Below are 20,560 nucleotides of genomic sequence, written 5' to 3' on the forward strand. Positions count from 1 at the left end.
GATATTGAACGTGCATCTGTTCTACAATATGGTCCACATTTTGCCTGGTATTTCAGAGATGAGGTGACTGTAGCAACGTCAGAGCCATAAATGAGGGCCCCGGGACTCCCATGGGCCTGGCTGTGCAGCACTCACCTCGGAGCGCCACCGTGCCATCATCGGAGAGTATGTTGGGGTCGAGGAACACCCTGGCTTCACTCTCTAAGGAATCCTGCACATATAACACTCGTTGGTTCTGCAAACCTGTATTGTAAAAATAGAAATACCTGGGGGACAGAGATGGTCTTTATTTAGCTGTGGAGTTTTTTTATTTGTGGAGTAAAACCAAACACATATGAGCAAAAAGAAAAAAGAAAAACAACACACAAAGCTACAGCTGCAAACAGGCCATCCGGGAACGTGGGGACTAGAGGGGAAGGTCCCAATCATCTCCCTGTACCTAGAGTTTGTTACCTGAATTGCTTTAGATATTCAAATAACTTACTGTAATTCTGCACGTTGGCTAAACAGAGACAAATGAACACTGCCTTATTTGCTAAAATTAAAACCGATGTCCAAATAAAGCAGTAATTTTTCTTTCCAATGGAGAAGAAAGCAGATTTTCTAAAGTGAAATGCTGATTCCTTTCCCTACGCAAGCTGCTAGGGGAGGGGTCAGCAGACCGTTTCCGTAATGGGCAAGATGGCAGATATTGTAGGCTTTGAGGGCCCTACAGTCTCTGTTGCTATTACTCAACTCTGCAGTTGCAGTACAAAAGCAAGTCCTACGTCGCTTAATGATGGGGATATGTTCTGAGAGATGCGTCATTAGGCAATTTCATCACTGTGTGAACATTACAGTGTACTTATACAAATGTAGACGGTATGGCCTACTACACACCTAGGCTATGTGGCACTAATCTTATGGGACCACCACTGTATATGCGGTCCATTGTTGACTGAAATGTGGTGCATGACTGTACATATACAAACGGGCGTGTCTTGTGCCATTTAAACTTCATTTACAAAAACAGGTGGCGGGCAGGGTTTGGCATGCAGATGGTACTTTGCTGATCCCTGTGAAGGGGAGTCTAAGAAATTCTAAAGTACATTTGTGATGGTGGTTCCAAAGAGACTTTAAAAAAAATACAAGAGAATATGTTTATGTGGGTGTGAAAGGGAGAAGGACAAGAGAGGTGAATTAATAGATGCCACCTCTTGGACCATTTCCATTCTTGGAAGGAAGAAATGTATATATAAAATCTTTTCAAGTATAAGCCAAAGATAATTAATTTTAGAGGCAAACAAATCTCCATTGCTTTGTATGAATCATCCTCTCTCACCAATTACTAGCCGTAAGACAATAATTTCCTACAATCTAGATTTCTTCCTAGGACATACCTCTACTAAATTTCTTAACCCTTATTTTAAGATTTTGGACAATAAACAAAAAAATGCTATTCTCATATTCAAGCACAGAAATGGATGGATTTTATGATGAATTAATTTCATAAACTAAGTTATTTAGAATTTGTGTTTTAAAATTTACGAAAGCCTTTGACTAGAAAAGTAAAAATAAAAACTGAATTAGAGCATCCTCACATACCGTTTTCCCTTTCTGAAGTGGCAACTGTACTTGGGATAGTCATACAGTTCAGTCATTCTCTCTTTGTATAAACCTCTGATAGGACACTGCTCGAGAAAGGGCACAGTAATCTTGTTCTGGGCCTCCACGAAAGCCTGCAGAGAAAATGTAAACAGACAACGCAAGTCAGATCTGATATTTTCCACGTGGCATGTTATCCATTAATATGTATCAGTGAGATCCAGCAATACCACTGCTGGGAATATGTCCAAAGGAAACAAAAACACTCTGTCAAAGAAATATCTGCTCCCCCATGTTCACAGCAGAGTGATCTACGACACCCAAGACGTGGAAACAACCGGTGTCCATTGATGGATGAATGGATAAAGAAAATGTGGTATATATATACAAGGCAATATTATTCAGCCATAAGAAAGGAGGAAATTCGCCATTTGCAGCAACATGGATGGACCTTGAGAGCATGATGTTAAGTGAAATAAGCCAGACGGAGAAAGACAAATGCTGTATGAACTCACTCACATATGGACTCTAAAAGAAAAACAAAAACAAACTCATGGAAAAAGAAATCAGATTTATGGTTAAGAGGCCAGGAGTAGGAGAAGGGGGACTTGGAGTAAGGTGGTCAAAAGGTACAAACTTCTAGTTACAAGATAAGTAAGTGCTAGATAAATAAGCATGATGACTATAGTTAACACATATAGAGGAAAGCTGTTAAGAGAATAAATCCTGAGTTCTCATCACAAGGACAAAAAATTTTTTTTCTTTTTCTTTTTTTGTATCTATATGAGATGACAGATGTTAACTAAACTTAATGGCGTAATCATTTCACAATATATGTAAGTCAAATCATTATGCTGCACACCTTAAACTTACACAGTGCTGTATGTCAATTATATCTCAATAAAACTGAGGGAGAAAGATTAAAAAATATGTACCAGCAAAAGCATACTTTCCTTCAATAAATAAGACCATCTAAGACTCACATGGCACTAACTACATACCAGGCAAGTATTAATTCATTTAGAACTTAATAATCCTATGGAGAAAGTTGTTTTATTAGCCCAACTTTACGGATAGAGAAACTGAGTCTCAGAGTGGTTAAAACATTGCTCAACATCATACAGCTAGGAAAGGCTTCTCAGTCAGCAGCTGGTGACCCCAAAAGATGTCAGAGTTAAAGAAATAAAGTTAGGGGCCAGCCCCGTGGCTGAGTGGTTAAGTTCGCGCGCTCCACTTCAGCGGCCCAGGGTTTCGCCAGTTTGGATCCTGGGTGCAGATATGGCACCGCTCATCAGGCCATGCTGAGGCGGCGTCCCACATGCCACAACCAGAGGCACTCACAACTAGACCATACAACTATGTACTGGGAGGAGGGGCGTGGTGCTTGGGGAGAAGAAGAAGGGGAAAAAAAAAAAGAAAGTTAGAGATACCCAGGTTCAATTTTGTTTTTGACTTACTACCTTGTTAAATTCAAAGAACTTTGCTTAAATTTGAAACTAAAGAATATTTTTTTTAAAAAAGGAAAATGAGTGGCACTGAATAAGAATATCAACAACACTGGTTTATAAGAAGGGCAAGAGACAGCCTACAGGAAGTCTAGAGACCCTGGCAGCAAGGGCAGCGGCAGTTTTTACAACAGATCAGCTGCATCCAAGTATACCTTATTTGTAACCAAGCAGTCAGAAAGTTTATAACACTACAAAAACTTGGCCTCATTATAATTCACATCTGGCTATTAGTAAGAAATGAAACAAGAATAACTATATCAGCTCTAAATTCAATTGAATCTTTTTTTTTTCTCGAGGAAGATTGGCCCTGAGCTAACATCTGTTGCCAATCTTCCTCTTTTTGCTTGAGGAAGATTGTCACTGAGCTAACATCTGTGCCAGTCTTCTATTTTATGTGGGACGCTGCCAGAGCGTGACTTGACGAGCAGTGCTAGGTCCGTGATGGGGATTCGACCCTGCAAACCCTGGGCCACCAAAGTGGAGCACACAAACTTAACCATTACACCACCAGGCCATTCCCTGCAAGGGAATGTTTAATCAGATGTCTATAAATAGGTAAAACCTCAGGAGAAAACTTCAGGAAATTAACAACAATATACGTTGATTGGCAGACAAAAATGTGTTATTTTTTGAGTCTACTTTTGGACAGATCATCCAGGTTTAAGGGCCCATCCCAGCTCAAAACGGTCTTTAAATGGGCTCTCCTACAAAAACCACCAACCTCGCTCTGGAGAACCATGATTCTATGCTGAGAGAAAGCTGTTCTAAAACTCATTAATGTTTATAATGCACTTGAAAACAAGAGAGAAAGTGTAAAATATAAACACTGATGAACAACATCTTTTGCAAGAAGATCAATTCAAGAAATACAAAATTGTTATGGGTCACATTTCTTATTTTATTCAAAGAGAAAATAAAATTTACCGAGTCCCACAGAAATACAATTCCAATTGCCTATTTCTAGGAATTGGCACACTTCATCCTGGCCTGCTTTCCTGTGGCACTCAAGCTAAGAATAGTCGTTACATTTTTAAAGAGTAGGGGAAAAAAACACCAACAGAGATCTATGTGGCTCACAACATCTAAAGTATTTAATATACAGCCCTTTACAGAAAAGGTTGCTGATACCACTCTATTTCATTAAAATGAGTGTCAGCGAGGAAATTGGCTTCTGCTTTTTAGTTACAAAAATCAATGCACAGCTGCCAGGCCATTCAGGGGCAACATTTTAGAGATCACAAAGTGTGTACAAGAGCCTTACCTGATTTTAGGCGGGAAGGAAATGCCACGCTACGCTATGGACATGGAAACGGAGGCACACGGTATTGAAGTCATCTGGTCAAGGTCATGCAGTGAGCTGGCAATAGCACTCAAGCTGGAATTACTCTACTCCAGTCATTCTAACAGTGACTGAGGCTGACTCCGTGCCTGATACTGGATGTGGAGACAAAGCAGACCCACCCGGGGGAGATGGCGGGCAGCCTGAGCCTCCTATGATCTGCTTCTGCTTGTGCTGGGCCAGGCAAGTGTGTCAGGGTGCTGAAGCACCAACAAGGATTTAATAGGAAACTAGCGTGCATCACGACTGATCTTGGCATTGTAGATGGAGGGCAACAAGTCCAAGACAAGATCCCTGCCACTGAGCTGCTAACATTCCGCCGGAGGAGACAAACGACAAGCCAGAGGGTTGTGGAGAGCGGTTGGTCCTAAGGATACACCCAGGGTCATCACGAGCAATGCTGCTACTCAAAGGAGCATCCAGAACCCACGCTGGTCCTGAATTGTCTACTGCCAGCCCATGATGAGACAAGTACAGAGACTGAGAGGGAGCACTACAAGCAACTGGATGTTGCTGTGACATCTTTGTGACATTTTACAAAAATACCAATCGACAGTGGTTTGGGAGTTTAACAACTGGTCATTCGCCACAGATCCTGGGAAGCTCTGAGAGGGAGAACAACTACTTCCAGCAGGGCGGCCAGGGAGGCCCTTCTGAGGTTTTGAATTGAGGTTCAACAGGTGAGAGGGAGCAGCCATACAAGAGCAGGGAAGAGAGTTCCAGGCAGAGGACAGCAGGTCAGGGCCCTGGGATAGGAGTTAGTGGCGTGAAGGAGAGTAAAAAAGTCAAGGAAGCTGGGAATGAGTGAGAGAGGAAGCACCAGCCATAGGCAGAGACCCAGGCAGGAGCTAGGTCATGTAGCACCTGCGGGGCAGCCAGCAAGTTTAAATCTTCATTCTAAGTGCAAACAAGCTAAGACTGGGTAAGGAGATAGCTATATGCAATCTGGTTTACTTTTAAAAAAGGCTACTCTTGCTTTGGATGAAGGATAGATGATAGGAGAGCAAAAGTGGAAAGAGGGAGGCCAGCCAGGAAGCTGGGCCAGTGGTCCAGTGATTGATGAGGCCAAGTGGAATAGCGTCTCTTAAAAGGAGTGGGAACAACCATTGTAATGGGAACGAGGACAGAGAAAATGAGCACAGTGCACAATAGTGTGTAGATCTGTTGGCTATTTCCCAGAAGTGACTTAGCAGAACATTCTAGCTACTTGGGGTTCCCACCTTGAGACCCCAGCATGCTGAGGGTCTTGGCTGGCCCCTCCTCTTCCATTGGGGGTCCTGTGAGCAGAGAGCCCTGCAGACATCATTTCTCTAATCCTTCCAATTTGTGTTTGTGTGAGGCTGCATCTAGGCCCCATCCTGGCTCTAGGACCACAGTGGGTCCAAGAGTCATAGGCTGCTCAGCACATTCCCTTGGAAAGGTGGAACTGTGTTCTCCAATTGTTTGTCCATTTCGTTTTGCTCCTTTTAGATGTCTCCTGGTACAGTCACCACTGCTGCAACAGAATCCATCTCATGCCAAAGCAGATCCTTTGGCTTTTCTTGTTTCAAATGTTCATAAAACCGTTACACCAGGCATCATAATACTACTAAATAACTAAATAATTCTAGAATTGTTACATTCAATTTTGTCACCTCCCACCCACAAATGTTAGTCAATTACTCTTAGAGCAGTATTTAAAAACTGGACCCTTGCAACTCAACTATCTAGACACAAAGCCAAACAAGATTCAAATTCCCGGAAGTCTCAAGTTCTTTCATAACATACATCTTCATAATTGAGCAAATCCTTGTCATGAAGGTGGTGGTAAATTTTCTGAAAAGGGGCTGTGTAAAATTTTGGGTTCCACAGAATGCCAATAATATTTCTGATATTTTAACCAAGAAAATACCTTCTTGGTCATTTATGGATTTAATAGTCTAGCTTCTTGGTCTAAAAATTAGAACAAATTTGGGGGAAAGGGAGAAAAGCTAGAAGGATAAAGGAGGAAAAAAAACTAGCGAAATTACACGAAGATAAAGAAGCAGGGTAAGGGGAATTAAAATTCTCTTTGTTCCTCAGGAGTTGCAGCATCCACAGTCACACTCCAGGGTATTAATACAATAACTGAAACCTGAAAGCCCATTAATGACACTCACAGCTGAGCCTCTAAAGAGGATCAACAGTTTAGGTTTTAGGGATGAATCCAAACACATTTTCCTAAGAAGAGGTGCTCAAAACTATAATTCTATTCACATATATATCATTCTATTCATATCTCATTTTTCCTTGACTATTAGAAACCTTCAAAGCAAAGTTTCAGTTACACAAGACGATTACGTTCTAGAGATCTGCTGTACAAAATTGTGCCCATAGTTAACAAGACTGTATTGTACACGTAACACCTTAAGAGGGCAGAGCTCATGTTAATTTAATTCTTATCATAATTTAAAAAAAAAAAAAAAGGCAAAGCCATCTGGCAAAGAGTCACTCAGTTTGGGAGCTGGAGATTCCTTTACCCCTAGTGTCTTCAGAAAGAATTCTATGTAGTTGTCCTCATATGTACTATATTTTAATTCACAAAATACCTCAAGTCCTCTTACAAGTAGAATTCTTACATATATGACTCAAAATGATGCATAAAGTTACTTATGAAATAGACAGATATACAAAACACTATGATTATATAATATGGGATTAAAAAAGATGAATTACAGATAAAGAGAAGTGCTACAGGAGAACAAAAAGGAGAAACTACTTCCAGGATAGGGCAGGGGGCTGAGGGGAGTGGGGCATGTAGGCAGTAAGATGACCAGGAGGGACTTCTAGGTAGGAGACCCACTCAGTGGGTATCAACCTCCACTCGTCTCAAATAGCAACAAAAACTAGGGATGGTGCTGTCTACATCCCACAAGCTTTGAGGAGTTTCTGCTGCAAATGAGATACACACATATATGTGTGTGTGTGTGTATCTAAATATATATATGACCTTGTTAAAGTACCAATCAGGGGCTTCTGGAGAAAAATGCTTTCACAGCATGGCCCGGCAGAAAACCACAACCACAGCCACATGTGAAGCGCTGAGCAGATCCTGGAGGCCAGAGGGGCCAGCACACTCAGACCCTCTCTCTCTGCTGGGAGTTTAGCAGAATTTGGAAACAACTCTCCAAGTGCAGGGAGATCCCCATAAAAAAGAAGCTGAGAGGTGGCAGAGCTCAGCCTGAGGCTGCAGGACCCAGGGAGCTGGACAGTCACACAGAAAACCGGAGGCAGGTCATGCCAAACAGAAAATGAGATGCAGCGGCTCCAGGAAACACATCTAGAAACTCAGACTATAAAGGAATGGAATAATGTATTTTAAAAGACTAATATGAGGAATCTATACCTATATCCTTATTTTCTAGTACTCACTGAATATTTACAAAAATTAGCAGTACATTAGACACAAAGGAAACCTTAAAGCCCAAGAAGCATTGTGACCGCAATGCCATTAACCTCAACTACGTGAGGTGCCTTTCTCTTCCCAGCCCCACAAACCTCCTACTCACTCCCAAGGAGGAGAAATACTGAATTCAATTGGTGAGAGGCCGAAATCCACTGGGCTAGTCTTTTAACATTAAAACCCCAAGGTGAATCCCTTTCTTCTGAGACCATCTGCTCTCAGGTAAGGAAGGCTCCCAGTGAGCTTCCAGCTGCACATGATTTGTTAATCACATGGGGCCTTCCAGAAGCCCAGCCAGATCTTTCCACCTTCTCCGCCTATCCCTGTATGGGCAAATCAACTCATTCCCTCACTGGGGCTGGTTACTGTCAATGAAGAGGGAAGGAAGCAGAAACCCTCATTTTGACCTTAGACTCAAGCCTCGTTCTCAAATCTAGTCATTACCAGGGAGCCCATTCAGAGCTGAAACTTTAGCCCCATTTGGCTCAGTTCTTCGGTGCTCACACTACTGACCAGAAACCTGGTAAGCAGAGAGGTGATTTGCACCTCAAATCCAAACCTAACTAAAAACTTGATCATGGAGAAGTTAAATACATACACATCCTCTCTTAAATAATTCTTGTATCGATGAGGGAATTCAAATTACAACAAGAATATTTAGAAAGTAAGAAAAGACTATTAAGAATTAAAGTTCACGGGATATGGTGAAAACATTTGGAGTTGACATCTGTTTCTTTCTCATACCTTTGGGAAGTCCCACTGAGAGAGTGGGGGAAGGGGTGTGTGTGACCTCTGCTGCCAGCAGAGCACCCCACTCCTAGACCAAGGACTACCCAGGGCCTGGGAGGACATCTACACAAGAAAGGCTCGAGGCTGTTCTAAAGGCTTTTTATCATGTCTCCCACACTCATTGGGGCAGTTCAGCTGATCTAGTCCCACAGCTCTGACTTCAGGAGTGTACCTGGAACAGGCTCGGGAGACAGTGCTGGTGCCTAGGTGTGCCATGTACTGAAGGACAGCGACCACCCTGTGACTGATGAGGTATATCTGGCCCAGGTGAGGTGCTCTGTAACCAAATAAAAAGGCTGGGTCTGGAAAGTGACCGTTACACCTTCAGGAAGTCTGGGGTTTACCCTCTCTCTCGATCAGATTTTTTCACTTCTGGGTACTGGTAGTGGGCACCACCACCTGTCAGAGATAATGTTACTGATACCTTGGTCTGCATTCTAAATATGCCATCTCCTTTCTACGTTCTTCATATAAATAAACGCTGTTCATTTTCATAAGCAGAGCCTTTGCATCAGTTCTTATCTACAGGCCACAGTCAACGAAGCAGTCATGAAGCAGGCAAAGCAACAGAATCATTCTACAGGGACAGAGACGAACGCTGGAAGATAGAAGTTACATCACCTCATGAGATCTGGGGCTATGTGGACTGTGTGAAACCTAAAGAGGTAAGGCCCACCTTTCCCTAGCACAGGGGAAAGGCTGCTGGAAAACAAATCAGGGAAAAGCAGATGACCTAAGAGACAGAGAGAGACAGGTTTCCAGAAATATCATGTGCACTCCTGGATCAGGCTGTGCCTAAGGCACATACACCCTGGTCAGCAATTATGTGAGCCACTGAGCTCCTTTTTCACATGAGCTAATGTGAGTTGAGTTCCTGGCACCGCTAATCAAGTCCTGACTAATACAGCTCTTTTAGGAGTCCTTCAGTTTGCCGGGCAAGGTGAAGTTAGTTGAACATGAGCAGCCTGGAAGAGGAGGAAGTGACCGGAAGCGTGCCCAAGTACGGGCTGGGGAAGCCTGACAAAAGTGTCTACACTAACAGTGTCTCATCAGTAAACAAGAAAGAAAGAAATTAAACACTCAAATCAAAAAGTTGTAAAGTAACAAAAGAAAATAAAATGAAATTAATCAACTAGAAAATTAAAAGAGTATAAATTGTAAGTCCTAGAACCACTGCTTTTTAAAAAAGAAGAAGTTCACTCCAAGTTCTGGCTAAACTAATCAAGGAAGGGGCAGAGAAGTTACAGATAGTCAAAATTAGAAACAATAAATCTAACCACAGACATGGGGAGAAAAGTCATCAGGAGAAATGTTACACATAATGTCATGCTAGTAAATTTTAAAATCTCAGTGATACGGACCATTTTCTAGGAAACACAAATGACTAAAACGGATCCAAAAAGGAAGATCTGAACAGAGCAATAACCATGAAGGAAAGTGGAGATGAGCCCAAGAATTAATTGCAATAAAAGAATTTATCCCAGATAACTCTAAAGATGAGGTCTTTCAAATTATCGAGCAGATAATTTCCATGCCATTTAAACTGTTCAATAATAAATACAATGGCAAGCGTCTTTTAAGCACTTAATGGTGTCTACCACTTTGCTGCGTGCTTCAAAAGCACTGCCACTTAATTGTCACCACAGTCATACACAGTAGTTTTCTACAAATTATAAATCAGAAAATTGAAGCTTAGAGATGGGAAAAAAAAAAACATGACCAATGTCACCCAACTGGTAAAACTGTGGCATTAAGATCCAAATCTGATTTTCTACCTTTAAAGCTGTTCATTAAATGGACCATACACTATTGCCTTTCCATGAATAAATACGTTCCAAGATCTCCAAAGGTTCTCATTAGTTGCTGGGGTGAACAGGGTGGAAAGAAAATTCTGGAATAAGGGATACAGCTTAGGAAGGTACTGAATGTCTAGCTTGGTGGCAATGCATGCCCCAAACAAGGTCAGCATCAGCCACGTTAAAAACAAGGAGAAAGGTATGAGATTTTACAGAGGCAGAACTGGAGCTCCAGAGAACTCTGTGTCTGATTAAATAGAGAGATGCTTCAAATGATCAGTGCCATGCAATATTATAAAGAGTCTCAGAGTCTTTATTATGACTCAAGCCTTGGTTTCCCCCCATGGGAAAAATTAGAACCACAAACACTGTCCCCCTAATTTACAAAGACACTATAAACAACAGTGAGGCACCTACTACCACTTCAGCTCCTTGCACATGGGCCCCATATATTTCAAAGGTGTTATTATTGCTCTCTAATCATGTCTAAGCATTCTCTAGTGGTTTCTGAAGCTTTCTGGATCTTAAGAATTACCTGGCGAGGTGCTTGGGAAACAGAGCTTTCTCCTGAAATCAGATGCTCCAGAAGCACAGCTTGGGCATTTGTATTTTTAACAAGTGCCCAGGTGATTTTTATGACTGAGTGCTTTCTCCTCTGGACACAGAAGAATGGGGTGATGAATGGATTTTAGATACCTAAGTATGGGGGAAAAAAGAGGCTGGGAGAAGTCTGAGTTATCTTAGTTCTTTAGTTGTTAGTTCTTTAACAACTATTTTCCCAAAGATACCATATCTGATATGAACATTTCTCATAAGCAAAGTGTAGATGATTGAAACCAAAGCTGGGTACCTGCCTGCAGGGAAAACAACACTGTTAAATGTACACAAGTGCTTTAAGCATTTCATCAATGGTTTAGGGTCTGCTTTTCAAAAATGGAGCTTTCCCTGATAGCGAACAAACAAGGCTGGAGTCCTCGCCTCCACGCAAGATGTGGCTCATCCTCCTTTCAGCACTGACCTCCAGCAGCTCAAAGGTTAAGTGGCGCACCACCTCCAGTCTCTGGTTCTCCCAGGCTTGAATGTAATTCCATGCCGGCATGGACCACATCTGTCTTGCTATGACAGCATATCCCTTCCTCCCCTTCAATTTAACCAAATGCTTGGCACAGAGGGCAGACAGGTAAACTTAGGGCAGGAGAGGAAAGGCAGAGAATGAGCCTTTATATAGAGAGAAGGAGGAGAGAATGACTGTGATATTTGGGGTAGCCAGCATCCATTCTCCTCCCCCATGTCCTCCCTTCTTAGCGGGGTGGTAACTCCAGGTAGTTGTCCTGCTACGACAGAAGCCAGAGGGTCCCTGGGGCTTGCACCAAATCTTTTCTCATTGCCAGCAGCACAGCCAAGGCTGCAAGCACACATCTGGAGTTTGGCCAATCAAAACTCCCTCTGCTGGGACGCAGTCACTTGAACAAGTGACAGAGGGCTGAATGACTGGAGAGCACAGATGCCATTAGCAGTGCCGGGCAAAAAGCAGAAATTCCTGCCACCAAGCCCTGGAGCTCTCTGGCTCCCTCCTGCTCCAAGCCTGGCCTTTCCATCTATCCCAGGAGCCGGCCTCCTATTCTTGTCATAAATTCCCTATTTGCCTAACTTGGCCAGAATCAGTTTCTGCTGCTTGCATCAAAAACTTTGTTGCAGAAAGTAAGAGTAAGAAGATAGAAAAAGAGAAAGCAGTGCTTTTGAAGATGATCTGGGACCAGCAACGCCTTCATGCTTTGGATGATTATCCCATCCCGAGATCAAAAGGAAGTTGTTCTCTAAATACATATTTCAATTGTGGATTTACGAGAAGTATGTTGATAAACTATAATAAGGCTAAACATTTCCATGGGAGGTGGTGAGACATCTAAGACCTTAGAAGTCTTGGAGACTGAGATAATATGTGATAATATATTTACCTAAAGCACTTCCTATTTACTCTAGACAAGGGATGACATACTAGTAATTTTCAATGCAGGTCCAAACATGAAACATTAATGAATGGGTGCAAGGGGGGTTCACAAGGCACCAATTAAAAGGGGGCTCTACCAAACAGCTTTAAGATAATCTTCAGCCTAGTTTAATCATTGCACATTAGAACAATGAAACCACACTTAGAAGTCATAGTTCCACTGGGGGGGAAAAAATCAATGCTCAGAACGTATCTTTTTCTAAAAGACCTAGAATTCAAAAAGCAAAAAGACCCTGCTCAGTTTTGTGGGTGAAAATGTAGGCAGCATGCCCAACCTGCACCATTTTTGTTTGTACAGAGTTTTGCTGTGGGTGGAAAACGAATTTTTACATGCATTTCCTCGGCTGGGTGTCATTAAAACGCTGGAGCTGGATGAATTGAGTACGATTATACTTATTTTATAGATGAAGAAGATGAATTGCAGGTTAGATTGTTTGCTATGTTCACAGAACAGAAAATGGAAGATCAAGGGCTACAACTCGTGTGTTATGACTTCTAGTCCCATCTGGCAAATATTCTGTTCCTCCACACTGCCTCCCAGAATAACATCAGAAATGCCTGCAAGCTCAGGGGACGAAGGAACTATCCACAAAAGGGATGTTCACAGTTTGTCTTAAAGTCTTCAAAGGACACTGCAAACCCAAACCAGTCTTATATACCTTTAATTAATTTCCAGTATTCCCTGGCTCCCACAGTAAGCGTTAGCTGCCGTCTTTTGGCTTAGGGACATTGAACCAGCCTTCCCGGCACTGGAAGTCCCAGGACCAAGCATCCACTCTGTTGGCTCTTCAGCCAACAGCCCAGTGGCCTGATGCAGAAACGCAACTGGACAAATCAATCTCTGCTCACCTCGCTCCCCACCAGCTCTTCCGTGCGTTACTCTGTTCCACTAGGGAAAGCAACTTGTCCAGGGAGATCTGGCCCAGACTGACCCCAGAACAGGGCAGAAGCTCCTTGTGCTACACATTTTTAGGGTTAACCTTAAAGAACAAGAACAAAAGCAAGCAAATAAACAGATTTCAGGATAGGAAAGGAAGGACTCCAGGGAAGATCAGTGTTTACCTCCCTAAACTTGATTCTCCACAGACCTCTGTGATATTAAAATTCCTCCCCAGAAATCCTAGGCTACTGAAACATCCTAGAGACATCAGAAGTCCTGTAACAGTTAACTCTTTCTTGCCAAGGAAGGAAACAGTGAGGGCAGAGGGGAAGAAAAAGGTGATGCTTCCAGGTTTCTTACCCTGCAAGGCTGAAGCACTCCTGTTCTCTCTACTTTTCTGTGCCCCTTGTCAGCAGGTACAACCTCCAACTATTCAGCCAAAGGGGAGAACGGGAAGGGAGAGCAAACAAGGTCCTAGGAAAGAAGGTCTATGTTGTGTATTCCTCTGATCCTCTCTGAAACAAATGGTAGTTTTATTTTTTATTTTTATTTTTTTTTAGAAGGAATGAACATACACAGAAACAAATGTTTTGTTTTGCTTTTGCTGGTTCCTGTTAGAGTTCTTCTCCCATGATCCAGGAAGGAAATGGAGCTGTAGTTACTCTCATTTTGCCCAGGGCGGCTCTCAGGGAGAGAAAAGAAATCAGTCATTTGATACATGAGGCTGATATTCTACTTTTGGTTACCTTGTATGCCAAAGCCCCAGGGCGGAGTTCCGAGAGCCAGACTTGACACAGTTAGTTACAATTAAGGCAGCTATCCCTGGAAAGGCGTAAATTCCTTCTTTTTCTGTGTATCTCTCTTTCAGTAACTCAGTAACAACTTCCAGAATATTCAACTAAGAGGCCGCAGCCACAGTAAGATGGGGTGAGTCCTCAAGAGGTCACAAGGACGTTGTGACTATCTAGACTTTGGTGCTGCAAAACCAAGCCCAGTGATGTAAAGAGAAGAAGTGGTCATTATCAGGAAGTGTGGTGTAGACTGACTGCACCACAGTGGACAGAGAGGCCAGGAAAAATGAATCCTCATTTCATACTCTCACAGTTACTGAGAGTGAGATGGCGGCATCAGCGATGAAAGCAATGCAAGCAGACTCCAGGCCTGAGAGCAGTTCCCTGGCCAGAATACACGGAAGCGTCTACAGTTCCCCCAGACATGAAGTCCATGTGCACAGTGAAGAACACACAGTGATTTTTTTAAAGTCTCTGGATTTGGCAACTGGGCCATTGGTGATCCTGAAGAGAATGGTTTATACTGATGGGAGTGGTGACAAAGGAAGGGGGCATTTCGGCTACATCAAGGGGCACGCAGAGTACAGACAGGCAGAGCAAGAGGGGAGGCTGGCCCATGAAAAGATCTGAACAGGGCACACCTGAAGGGGCAAGGAGACCACCTGAGAGGAAGAAAGAGGCTTCAAAAAGCTAAGGCAGAGTGTGGGGTTTGGGGTTCACTTGCTTGTTTGCCCTGGGAAACTAGAGGGAAATCTAAGAAGTTAAGGGTTAGGAAGTCAACCACATGCACGTTAATGTCACTGGATAAAGGATGGAGGATAAAGTCTTGTTATTAGTCGACTGGGGGCTCAAGTTACCTCAGTATCAAAATAGCAAGGTGCAATAACACGGCCGCAAACTTCCTCCTAAAATCTGCAAAGGCCAAGCTGGAAAGGCCTGTTGAATGGGAAGCACGGCCTAACTGCCTGTTGGGACCTGCCTATCTAGTCTTCAAATCATTTTTAATGACTGCAACCTCCCTCTCTGTCTCCTCACGCTGAAAACTTCCGAGGTTTTCCTGGTGCCCCGCTTACATCATTGAGATTTCACTGTGGGTCAGACACTCCATGACCATATCACACTTAGTAGAAATCTAAAGTGCTTTTAACCCAGAGCTTTCCCTTTATCTTATTTTTGTTGTTTAGTTTGTATCTCCATACAGATTGTCTAGAATCTTTTTTACAAAGGTAGTTTTAAAGTTGTCATCATTTGGAGCACTGCAAACCTGCATCTTTCTCCCACTTAATATTCTACCACAAGCACTCTTTCATGTTGTGAGCAATCTTTGTAGCCCCAAATTTTAATAGATGCATAGACTTTTTCACCAAACAGATTCACCATATTCTGCTTAAACACTACACTACTGTTGGAAATGGAGATTATTTCCAATTTTCCACTATTACAAGTAATGCTCCAAACTGGCCCTTTTCTAGACCTCCAAGTTTCTGAAGTGACATTATTACTCTCCAGTAGGCTTGAAATCTCTTCTCCATTCTCAAGTACTTGCTTTTTGTTGCTGCTATCAGATGGGTTTTTCATTACTGATGGCATATATGAGTGCTACTGATTTTATCTTTATTTTTTACATACTCACTTCATTGAGCTCATTAATTCTAGTAAGTGTTCAGTTGTTTCCCTTAGGTTTTCTAGATAGATAATCATATAATCTACAATTATTGATAGTTTTATTTTCTCCTCTAGAAATTCTAGTTCTTGTTTTATTGCCCTAGTCAAAGCTTTGCAAACATTTACAAATAGTAGAGACAGAGACATTCTAGCCCAGTGTTTAGGTTGTTTTGAATGATATTTGTTATCTTATTAAAGCATTGTTATTTCTACTTTTAGTTTTGGATTTTCTTTAATTTCTTTTACAGACCAATTAGGATAATTATAAAAGTTTAGTCTATCAATATATTAATATTAAACGGTTCATGAATTCCTGTGACTAATTCTGCTTTTTTCATCTATTAACTTTTATTTATATTCCTTACATCTATAGTCACAAGAAAGGTTGGTCCATTCACGTCCAATATGGTAGCCACCAGCCCCAAGTGGCCACTGAGCACCTGAAATGTGGCTGGTCTGAACTGATATGTGCTGTAAGTGGAAAATACACACTGGATTTTGAAAACTTAGTTTGAAAAAAGAATGTAAAATATCAATATTTTATATCGCTATGTGGAGATAATATCTTGAGTACACTAGATTAAATATATTATTACAATTAATTCCACCTGTTTCTTTTTAGTTTTTTAATGTGGCTACTAGAAAAATACGAATTATATATTTGGCTTACGTTACACGCCTGCCGGGCAGCACTGGTCTACCGCTTCCTCTCTGCAAAGTTTCTCTGTTGAGTTTTCTTATCAAGGTTGGATTTACCTCAAAGAATCAACTGAGTTTTGGAGGATCCTCTACAATCTGGAACATTTGCTATAAAATAGGGTTCTACGGGCCTTAACAACTTGAAAAGATTCACCCAGATTCAACGCCCCCCACCCCTGTTTTTGAGAATTTTCTAAGTCACAAGTCTGCTCTGATGTTCTTTTATAAAGGATAGAGCCTTAAATGTCAGACACTGTCAGAAACAGATTACCTATATTAAACACAAGATTAAATCGAAGACCTGGTGATAGCCTTTCAGATCATAGTATAAAAGACATTTGTTCCTCACTTCCTGACTGGTTTTATTGAAAATGTAACAAGCAGCTTTTTCTTTGTTTTGGAGGCTATGTGAAGATTCTCCTTTTTACACCAAGGTATTTATGGCTAATACACTTTTGTGTAAATGAGTAGAAAATGTCCATGCTGTTCTGCTGCTCATTAGAAGAACACACCCTACCTTTTCAGTCTGAGACCAAAATTTAACTCATCAAATCCCAGATGATATACTAGCCCTGGTCAATAACGAGCCTGTTTGGAGAAGAGTGAGAAAGGTATGTATGGAGGATGCAGAGGGAAGGCACAGCTGCACAACCCCTCTGACACCTGAGGTGTGCTGTCTGAACACGTTAACGTGGGAGTAGGGGGCCAGCCCTGGATCCACACACGAGAACCCACAAAGTCACACAGCAAGCATGGACATGAGTAAATTCCTATAGCTTGCATTTACAGAGCTATTACATCCAGAGTCTTGTTTTCTTTATCATTATCTTTTCTTAAAGATTGGCCTTGAGCTAACATCTGTTGCCAATCTTCTTTTTTTTTCTTCTTCTTCTCCCCAAACCCCCCTGTACATAGTTGTATATTCTAGTTGTAGGTCTTTCTGGTTGTGCTATGTGGGATGCTGCCTCAGCATGGCTTGACGAGCAGTGCTAGGTCCGCGCCCAGGATCTGAACCAGTGAAACCCTGGACTGCCGAAGCGGAGCATGGGAACTTAACCACTCAGCCACGGGGCTGGCCCCTTTTAATATTTTTTTAATGCAAAGTTGACAACCTCCTGGGCTAACTGCGTTCTAGTCCTGTCTCCACATCTACTGGCTGAGTGACTTTAGACATGTGACTTAATCACTCAGAATCTCAATTTCTTCATCTGTAAAATAGGGAAAACAAAAAGATCTATTTTAGAGTTTGTGAATTAAGTGACACAAGGTATGCAGAACTACCAGTAAAGCGCCTGGCATATAGGAAGCATCCAATAAGTGCATACCACAAAAATTATAGTGTATAAGCCAATGTCACTGGCTTCTATCAAACGCTGACTGTAAGATCATTAATTAGTGAAGTTTCATCCACTAATAAGTGGCTTGTCATCCATGGGACCAGCCATTATCCATTAAGGAACAGCAAAGTGTGCATTTATTAACATGTAAACCAAAACTGGGTCATTCTGACATTGCTGAATCACTCAGATAATCACCGTCAAGGGTGAAGAAATCCAGGTGGTACCCAACATTTCAGACAAAGTAACCATCACAGACAGGGTCCTTGGGACAACTTGCCAAAAGATACACAAGAAATTCATTCCCTTCTCTGGTGCTTTCCATCCATTCCAGGATGGAACTTTAATTTTGCATTACCCTGATGATTAATGATATTGAACATTTATCATGTATGTATTTTCATGTTTATATCTTCTTTTGACGTGTATGTTCAAGTCTTTCCCCATTTTTACTGCACTTTTTGTCTTTTTGTTGTTGAATACTGGGAGTTCTTTTTATGCAGCTGCCTGTGCCTCTCCACTCCCAGGCTCAACTCCTGTCTTAGCTCAGCCCAATGCTGGATGATCAAGGTCGTCTGTGGCAGAGTCAAGGTCGGGAGCAGACCCACACCTGCTCCCTGCTCCCCCTGGCCTCATCTGTGGAACTAGAGCCTTTGCCTGCTCCTAAACATAGCCATCTGTTTCTCACTTGGGAATCTTTACCCATCCACTTCTATAACCCAGTGCTTCATGAAAGAAAAATGAAAACCCAAATACCGATCATTCTCACCCATGAGAACTTTGTCTTTCTTGAAGGGAATTAGGAAAGGGAGAGAATGTAGGATGACAGATAGAAGTAAAGACCATTAGAAAATGTCAAAATGGTGGTGCACTTACTTCAAGGACAAAGGATAGGGAAGAAGTTGTAAGAGCTTCTACACTGGACAAAGGAGAGAAATACTAGCCACAAGGAACAGGGGAGGGTAGTTGAAAGGAGAGCAGACAAGCCAGTGCGTGGGAACGAAGGAAGAAGAGACAACATAGGCTATACCTGAGCAGGAGCAACTTCTCCCTGCCTTGACTTTCTCCTCTTCCATAGATCGTCATGCCCCACTAAGCCCTTCACCCACTCCTTTCCTTGTCAAGCTCTTTCCAGGATATGAAGGTGGTGGAATCTGCAACCCCAATCAACAGAGAGGGTGTGTGGGGAGTGGGGATGGACAAGGGGAGAATCCTAATCCCACTGTCCAGGGCCACATCAGGAGGGAATGCTTTCCTGGCAAATCTGACCTGCCTCAGAAATCCGAGCTCAGTTCTGCAGAGAACACTGGTCTATGTGGTGGCGAGGGAGCACAAGACACAAGAGGAGCTAAGACATAGGCTTTTGGAGGCTGACCTGGAAAACTACCCAGAGTCCATTTAACATGTTTTTAATGGGAAATGTACCCTGGAATTCCAAAGAAGCTCAAATACACTTCTGGAATGGTGAGTATATTAAAAATTATATACATATTCTTATGTACTAAGTAGCATGTAAATACGGTTATAAATAAAGAGTCAAGGAACTTGAGGTGGATTGGAGAAAGACTACTCTCACCCAAGCAAACTTCATTAACCACATATACTGTATACAAATGACAAGTCCCGATTGACAAGTCCTGGGCATTCCGGGGAGGAAAAAATATCCACAAGACATAGCACTTCAAGACAGCTTCATTAATGAAATCAGACTTCAGCTCAAAATACTACAGCTTTCTCCAAAAGAATAGGAAAGCTTTATGTTTTTCCATAGGGCAGAAAATTCTCCCCTCCACTCCTTTACTTCTATAAAGCATAAGAATGCTTTTATATTTATGATTTAATTTTTATTGTTATTACGTTAAAATCAATAAGTAATCTAAAACTAGCATTCAGTTTTCAAGACCTGATATTTGTTGAATATACAAGATTTTCTTTCCTTGGAAAAAACATATTAGGCAATTTTTTTCCATATTATCTTTTTCTAGGTTTTCATATTTCTTTGGTAAAAAAATCCATTTTCTTTCTAATATTTTCATCCCAAACAGCTGGTTCATCAGTGACACTATAAACCATAAACATTATTCAAAACAGTTACTTGACCTTCTCTGGGACTAAAAATATTTTCATCTTTTACCCACAAATCATTTAACAAAATTGGAAGTACCAACAGGTATAATCACCATCCCAGGGCAGAAAACACAGGAAGATACCAGGAAGGAAAAGCCACAGTTACTGATGTCCAGGGTTTGGTGCTGGCTACTAGGCTGCCTTGTCTTTAATTATAAGCCCCAATTACCTTTGTCTGCTCGCTGTCTGGATCTTCAAGCCACGCATAAGGGTCACAAATTTTATGGCCATGATAATCCTGTACCTGCAAAAGACAAAATGTGGTATTAATTAGCATCTCACCCCAATTAAATTAGTATTTTCTGAATGTGATGAAGAAAGAGGAAAGCGACAAAAATACCCCAATTGGCTCACTGGCAACACGTCTGCCCAAATTACCACATGAACCAAAGTTGGCAGGTTCTCAAAGGTGTCCAGCCACCCTTCATGAAAAGAATGTTTTAGCTGGAGAGGGAGGAAAGATGAAAGGTCAGAATGGGAAACAGCTCTGTCTGTATAACACAAAACAAAGGGCGGCTGCTGTGCTAAAGAAACTTGAAAATGTGTTGTCAGTGGCAAAGCACAGAACCATACAATGCACGAGGGATGCAAGGAGGGCACGTTTGTAAGGGAA

At 41.9% G+C, this 20,560-nt stretch overlaps 1 protein-coding gene across 3 annotated transcripts in view; it reads right to left on the bottom strand.

The window, feature by feature from the left end:
• The window catches only part of PREP (prolyl endopeptidase), a 122,923-nt gene that overhangs the window by 97,023 nt on the left and 5,340 nt on the right, over positions 1 to 20,560 (bottom strand). For all 3 annotated transcript variants that reach the window (XM_023650865.2, XM_070223621.1, XM_070223622.1), the window contains exons 2-4: positions 20,117 to 20,191; positions 1,585 to 1,718; positions 136 to 266 (exon numbers count right to left, since the gene is read on the bottom strand). In XM_023650865.2, coding sequence (XP_023506633.1) covers positions 136 to 266; positions 1,585 to 1,718; positions 20,117 to 20,191 — 340 coding nt within the window. The remainder of the gene's footprint in view (positions 1 to 135; positions 267 to 1,584; positions 1,719 to 20,116; positions 20,192 to 20,560) is intronic.

The sequence above is a fragment of the Equus caballus genome, chromosome 10 (assembly GCF_041296265.1).
Source record: "Equus caballus isolate H_3958 breed thoroughbred chromosome 10, TB-T2T, whole genome shotgun sequence".
Classification (NCBI taxonomy): Eukaryota; Metazoa; Chordata; class Mammalia; order Perissodactyla; family Equidae; genus Equus; species Equus caballus.